The sequence below is a fragment of the Oncorhynchus gorbuscha genome, unplaced genomic scaffold (assembly GCF_021184085.1).
Source record: "Oncorhynchus gorbuscha isolate QuinsamMale2020 ecotype Even-year unplaced genomic scaffold, OgorEven_v1.0 Un_scaffold_3861, whole genome shotgun sequence".
Taxonomy (NCBI): Eukaryota; Metazoa; Chordata; class Actinopteri; order Salmoniformes; family Salmonidae; genus Oncorhynchus; species Oncorhynchus gorbuscha.
In genome coordinates, this window is record NW_025748007.1 from 1 (window position 1) to 7,500 (window position 7,500).

General features: G+C 45.0%; 1 protein-coding gene across 1 annotated transcript; it reads left to right on the plus strand.

Annotated features, from left to right (window-relative positions):
- Positions 1–146: 146 nt before the first annotated feature.
- LOC124028216 (zinc finger protein 84-like) lies at positions 147–7,280 on the plus strand (the record flags this gene model as incomplete). Its single annotated transcript, XM_046340330.1, has 8 exons — positions 147–296; positions 591–709; positions 858–930; positions 4,672–4,890; positions 5,341–5,509; positions 6,220–6,369; positions 6,448–6,615; positions 6,877–7,280. Coding segments are annotated over 8 exons (1,452 nt in total), but the record flags the coding sequence as incomplete, so codon positions are not given.
- Positions 7,281–7,500: the final 220 nt, after the last annotated feature.

Below are 7,500 nucleotides of genomic sequence, written 5' to 3' on the forward strand. Positions count from 1 at the left end.
ACATAGGCAGTCAGGGCCATCTAGGGAACCTACATAGGTAATCGGGGCCATCTAGGGAACCTGCATAGGTAGTCAGGGCCAAGAGCTTAGTTATTCCTATCTTGTTTAAATAATGTTTTTATAATTGATTTACATTTCCGTTCTAGGACCCTGGTGACCGATCGAGACCCAAACCCAAAGAGTCCCTGGGTGAAACTCTGGGACTGAAAATTATAGTTGAAGAACTGGAGAAAGAAGAGGAGGCGAGAGAAGAAGATGAGGAAGTTGGTGGTTTGATCAATTCCGACGGAGAGGAAGTTGGTCACGTTTCTCTTTCTAGTAAGAGGCAGAATGATGATGATTTTGATTGAGCTCTTCAAAATGGCACCCAATTCTCTACATAGCACTACTTTTGACCAGAGCCCTATAGGGAATAGGGTGCTATTTGGTACACAACCTCTGTGTTAGTTAGTCGGTCAGCTAGTGTTTGCATAACGGCTAAGTATTTGTTTAACCTGCTCTACACTTTTGCCCTTTGGGCTCTATGTAGGGAATAGGGTTTCATTTGGGGATGCAGATCCATTGTTTAACCTCTCCACTTTTCCACACAGGAAAAAGCCCTGTCCCGGTCTTTGTTAGCGGTGAGATTCCCTCTACATCAACAGAACCAGAACAACACCAAAACATCCAGGAGAAACGATACAGAACCAAGAAGCCTCACCTCTGCTCGGTGTGTGGAAAGGAGTTCCCTAAACCATCGAAGCTAGTTGCACATCTCCGCACACACAGTGGAGAGAAACCCTTCCGCTGCTCCGTGTGCGGAAGAGGTTTCTCCACAGGGGGTATCACCCTACAGAGACACCTTCTGACGCACACAGGGAGAAACCCTACCACTGTTCTGTCTGCGGGAAGAGGTTCATCCAGCGAGGGAATCTGTTAAAACACCAGAAGGTACACACTGGAGAGAAACCTTACTCCTGCTCCGTGTGTGGACGGAGTTTCCCTCGATTTGAGCGTCTGAAGGACCACCAGCGGACACATACAGGAGAGAAACCTCAATCTTGCGATGTCTGTGGATGAGGTTCTCCTACGCATCCTCCCTCAAGGTCCTTAGCCATTATTACACTTCCCAATATTGTTTTTTATCACTTAAATTGAATTTGTCACATGCTTTGTAAACAACAGGTGTAGACAATATACACAATGAGTAACAATAACTTGGCCAGTACTGAGTCCATGTGAAGGGTGACCTTTATTTAACTAGGCAAAGTCAGTTAAGAACAAATTCTTATTTTCAATGATGGCCTAGGAATAGTGATGTAACTGCCTTGTTCAGGGGCAGAACGGCAGATTTACCTTGTCAGCTCGGGGATTCGAACTTGCAACCTTTCGATTTACTAGTCCAATGCTCTAACCACTAAGCTACCCTGCCGCCCCCCAGGGTAGACATGAGGTAGACATGAGGTTGATATGTACAAATATAACTGGGAATAAAGTGACAGATAATAAAGAGTAACTAACTTCTATTAATCTGATGGCTTGGGGGGTAGAGGCTGTTCAGCAGTCTGATGGCTTGGGGGTAGAGGATGTTCAGCAGTCTGATGGCTTGGGGGTAGAGGCTGTTCAGCAGTCTGATGGCTTTGGGGTGTAGAGGCTGTTCAGCAGTCTGATGGCTTAGGGGGGGTAGAGGCTGTTCAGCAGTCTTATGGCTTGGGGGGTAGAGGCTGTTCAGCAGTCTGATGGCTTGGGGGTATAGGCTGTTCAGCAGTCTGATGGCTTGGGGTTAGAAGCTGTTCAGCAGTCTTATAGCTTGGGGGTAGAAGCTGTTCAGCAGTCTTATGGCCTGGGGGTAGAAGCTGTTCAGCAGTCTTATGGCTTGGGGGTAGAAGCTGTTCAGCAGTCTTTTATGGCTTGGGGGGTAGAAGCTGTTCAGCAGTCTTATGGCTTGGGGGGTAGAGGCTGTTCAGCAGTCTGATGGCTTGGGGGAAGCTGTTCAGCAGTCTTATGGCTTTGGGGGGTAGAGGCTGTTCAGCAGTCTTATGGCTTGGGGGGTAGAAGCTGTTCAGCAGTCTTATGGCTTGGGGGTTAGAAGCTGTTCAGCAGTCTTATGGCTTGGGGGTAGAAGCTGTTCAGCAGTCTTATGGCTTGGGGGGTAGAAGCTGTTCAGCAGTCTTATGGCTTGGGGGGTAGAAGCTGTTCAGAAGTCTGATGGCTTGGGGGAGTAGAGGCTGTTCATGGTCCTGTTGATTCCAGACTTGGTGCATCGGTACCGCTTGCCGTGCATTAGCACAGAGGGCAGTCTATGACTTGAGTCTTTGACAATGTTTAGGGCTTTCCACCTGGTATAGAGGTCCTGGATGGCTGGGAGTGTGGAGTGCAATTGAGATTGCATCATCTGTGGATCTGTTGGGGCAGTAATGCTAATTGGACTGGGTCTGGAATGATGATGGTGTTGATGTGAGCCATGACCAGCCTTTCAAAGCATTTCACGGCTACAGAAGAGTGTTACGGGCGATAGTCATTTAGACAGGTTACCTTGGCCTTCTTGGGCACAGGGACTATGGTGGTCTGCTTGAAACATGTTGGTATTACAAACTGGCTCAGGGAGAGATTGAACATGTAAGTGAAGACACTTGCCAGCTGGTCAGCGCATGCTCTGAGTATGCATCCTGGTAATCTGTCTGAAGCTGTGGCCATAGTGAATGTTAACCTGTTTAATGGTCTTACTACATTGGCTACAGAGAGTGTGATCACAGAGTCGTCCGGAACAGCCAGTGCGGCTCATGCAAGGTTTACTGTTGCTTGCCTCGAAGTGAGCATAGAAGGCATTTAGCTCGTCTGGTAGGCTCATGTCACTGGGCAGCTCTCGGCTAGGTTTCCTTGGTAATCTGTGATAGTTTTCAAGCCCTGCCACATCCGACGTGTGTCAGTGCCGATGTATGAGGATTCGATCTTAGTAATGTATTGATGCTCTGCCCTGTTTGATGGTTCATCCGAGGGCATTGCAAAATTTCTTCTCAACATCCGGATTAGTGTCCTGCTCACTTGGAAGCAAAGCTCTAACCTTTAGCTCATTGCGGATGTTGCTTGTAAACCATGGCTTCTGGTTGGGATATGTGATACCGTCACTGTGGGGACGATGTCCGAAATGCACTTATTAATGCAGCTGATTACTGATGTGGTAAACTCCTCAATCCTGGAACATGTTCCAGTCTGTGCTGAAGAGAAACAGTCCTGTAGGTTTTAGCATCCGCTTCATCGGACCACTTTCGTATTGAGCGCATTACTGGTACTTCCTGTTTGAGTTTGCTTGTAAGCAGGACTAAGGAGGATAGAGTTATGGTCAGATTTGCCAAATGGAGGGCAACGGGGATAGTTGTATGTGTTTCTGTGTGGAGGAAAGGTGATGGTAGAAATGAGGTAAAAACAGATTTCAGTTTCCCTGTATTTTAAAATCACCGGCCCTTGGATGCCTCCTCTGGATGAGCATTTTGTTTTCTTGTTTATGGCCCTATATTGGTAAATAGTGTGGTCTACAGGTTATCATGAGGTATTCTAACTGGGTGAGCAGAACCTTAATTTTAGAGATCGAGCAAACCAGCTGTTGTTAAGAGACACACACCTCCCCCGTTGAGCTTACCTGATGCTGCCGTTCTGTCGTGTCGATGCATAGAAACACCAGCTAGATGTATACAATCCATATCTTTGTTCAGCCACGACTCCAGAAGCATAGGATATTCCAGTTCTTCAGGTCCCGTTGATATGGCAGTCTCGAAACGGGCTCATCCAGTTTATTCTCCAGTGATTGCACATTCGCCAATTGAACGGAGGGTAGAGGCGGATTATGTCAACCGACGTAGTTCACTAGTTATCTCCCATTCCCCCTTTTCCCCTTACATTATTTCTATCCCTTTAATGATGTAAGGTGAGTTGTAACCAGCTCTTTAATTAAATCCTGACTTGACAGGTGTCACGAAATTTCTATCCCAATGTTCTAACTGAACTATTTTGTATCTCTGTCTAATTCCTGAAGGTTGTAAAGCTCAGTTCAAAGAAATAGACAGAGTCTCAGCCTACAATAGATCAATACTTTATTGAGAGAGCGCTCTGTCTTCAAAATGAGAACACAGTTTTTTTTATAGCACACACACACAAATGAACTCACATACAGTAGAAACTCCACCTCACTTTAGGTGGGCTGTTTTTCCACAGTTCACATACATGGTTTATCACACTTCTGCAACATGTTTCATTATCTTCTGCAAGCCTAAGCGTTTCTAACAGCTGCTCTCCTCCCTATGGTGGGGAGGCCTCTCTCCAGTTATTAGTTTCACCGTTATTACAAGTCGACAGTTCAGTTGTCCTTGAAATATCTCAACTATACCCTGCTCATATTGTGAAATAGTAACACAATGGCCTAGTCTTAAAGTCTAGTCGCACATATTATTGGATTATGACTCTACACATTTCATACAATTGTAGCTCAGTTGGTAGAGCATGAGCGCTTGTAACGCCAGGGTAGTGGGTTCGATTCCGGGACCACCCATACGTAGAATGTATGCACACATGACTGTGAGTCGCTTTGGATAAAAGCGTCTGCTAAATGGCATATATTATTATTATATTATTATATGGTTTCAGGGTGGAATACTTTAGTCATTATCTTAAACATACAAATTCTTCTATCAACAGGTCCATCGCAGGATGCACACCGGGGAGAGACCTTACCAGTGCTCTGTCTGTGGGGAGAGCTTCAACTCAACAGCAAACCTGAGGAAACACAGACAGTCCCACACTGGAGATAAAGGGTCTGCTAACATGAAGAGGGGTCGGCTCCTGAGGTCGTCCTACACTGGAGAGGGGTCTGCTGCTATTACGGGAGGATTTCAGACTGCTGGAGGTGATGCTCTGGTAAATCATCAGACTACCTGTGGACTATTCAAACCAGATGGTGGAATTGATTGATTTTTGGCTACAATATTTGTACAGTTTAAAAGTACAAATAAATGCCAGAGGATAAAAGCATTTTATAAACTGGGTGGTTCGAGCCCTGAATGCTGATTGGCTGACAGCATTATAAAGTGTTATATCTGATTGGCTGACAGCAGTGTTATATCAGACCGTATACCACGGATATGACAAAACATTACATTTTTGGGCTCTAATTACGTTGATAACCAGTTTATAATAGCAATTAGGCACCTTCAAGGTTTGTGGTATATGGCCAATATACATGGCTATACCCCCTCGTGCCTTATTGCTTAAAAATACACGTATTTCATCAGAGTAGGATGGAATAATAAAATTTAAAACTAAACACTCTCTTAACTCAACGTACTGTGTGACTCCTCTGCCATTTAGGGAAGCGTGGTCAAAGATAAAAGCTCTCTGGATCCTGACCCAGGCCACGGTGAAGGCTGCAGTCAAACATCTACCATATATATCGAGAGTAAAGAAGAAGAGGAGGAGGAGGAGGAAGTTGGTGGTTTGATAAATTCTGAAGGAGAAGAAGTTCATTGGGATTACCTCAGTAAGTAAACTATTATTGTTGATGTATTGGCTGAATCCTACATGGTGAACTAGACGGTTGTTGATGAATTGGCTGAATCCTACATCGTGAACTAGACGGTTGTTGGTGTACAGGCTGAATCCTACATAGTGAACTAGAAGCTTGTTTATCTACAGGCTGAATCCTACATAGTGAACTAGACTTGTTGATGTATTGGCTGAATCCTACATAGTGAACTAGACGGTTGTTGATGTATTGGCTGAGTCCTACATAGTGAACTAGACGGTTGTTGATGTTCAGGCTGAATCCTACATAGTGAACTAGATGGTTGTTGATGTATTGGCTGAATCCTACATAGTGAACTAGACGGTTGTTGATGTATTGGCTGAATCCTACATAGTGAACTAGACAGTTGTTGATGAATTGGCTGAATCCTACATAGTGAAATAGACGGTTGTTTATCTACAGGCTGAATCCTACATAGTGAACTAGATGGTTGTTTATCTACAGGCTGAATCCTACATAGTGAACTAGACTTGTTGATGTTCAGGCTGAATCCTACATAGTGAACTAGACGGTTGTTGATGTATTGGCTGAATCCTTCAAAGTGAACTAGATGGTTGCTTATCTACAGGCTGAATCCTACATAGTGAACTAGACGGTTGCTGATTTATTGGCTGAATCCTACATAGTGAACTAGACGGTTGTTGATGTATTGGCTGAATCATCAGGTCCTGGATCTTCAGCATTGCAGGGCCCGAAGTCAGTTTCTGAAAGGTTTGAGAACCAAGTTGAAGACGAGGATGATGTGGAAGAAGAGGAAATTGGTGGTCTGATCAATTCAGACGGAGAAGAAATTGGTTGGGATCGTCATCGTATCAGTAAGTGATAGAATGTTGACAGTTAGAATGTTGATGATTCACTCGTTATCTAACCCCCATACTGTTTCATCAACACAGGACAGCGTGTCAGCCGTCCTTCTGACAGCGAGGAGAGTCCCTCCGCATCAGGAGAACCTGAACAACACCAGGAGGATCCCAACAACACCAAGTCTCACCACTGCTTTAGATGTGGGAAAGACTTTGCCAACATCTCTAACCTACGGCGACACCAGAAGAGACACTCAGGTCGTTGTCTCCACTGAGTGCCTGTTAAAATGATGAGTTCTAAATATGGAATTCCACATGACGTTCTTTGATTCCTTTTCATTGATGTGTTGTTGTGACCCATTTAAAAAATCACTTTGAATGTGTGTTCCAAATGGCACCCGATTCCCTTCGCAGTGTGCTACTTTTGACCAGAGCTCTATGGGCCCTAGTGCACCACCAAGGGAATAGGTTGCCAATTCGGACACAACCCTAAATACTGTAAATAATCTGACTCGACAGGAGAGAGTTCCGAACACAGATCTGACAGCGAAGCCAGGAAGTCCCACTGCTGCCCAGAATGTGGAAGAGACTGTAAGAAGCTATCAGCTCTACAAAAACACATGAAGATCCACACAGGAGAGAAGCCGTACCCTTGCTCCGTGTGTGGGAAACAGTTCCGTGAAAGAACAGCCCTCCGCGACCACCAGAAAGTGCACACGAGAGAAAAACCTTACCCTTGCCCCGACTGTGGGAAGAGGTTCGCTCACTCAGGAGCTATGAAGAGACACCTGCTGACGCACACCGGAGAAAAACCTTACTCCTGCTCTGTGTGTGGGAGGAGCTACACCCAGATAGGGCGACTGAGAGAACACGGCGAACACACAGGTCGGTTCTATGTTAAGTTTAGATGTTCGGCTGTTTAGTCTTTGCTGGCTCCTTTTTAGTCTGCCTATCTTGTAGTATTAGTCACACACATATATATATAGGTTTTAGCCCGTTTTTAAAAAGCATTTCTACCGCTGTTGCTGATGCACATCAGATCTGGGCCACAAAACTTCTCAGAGTAGAAGTGCTGATCTATGACCTGTCCATATAATATTATTCATTATGATCTAAAAAGGCTAAACTGATCCTAGATCAGTA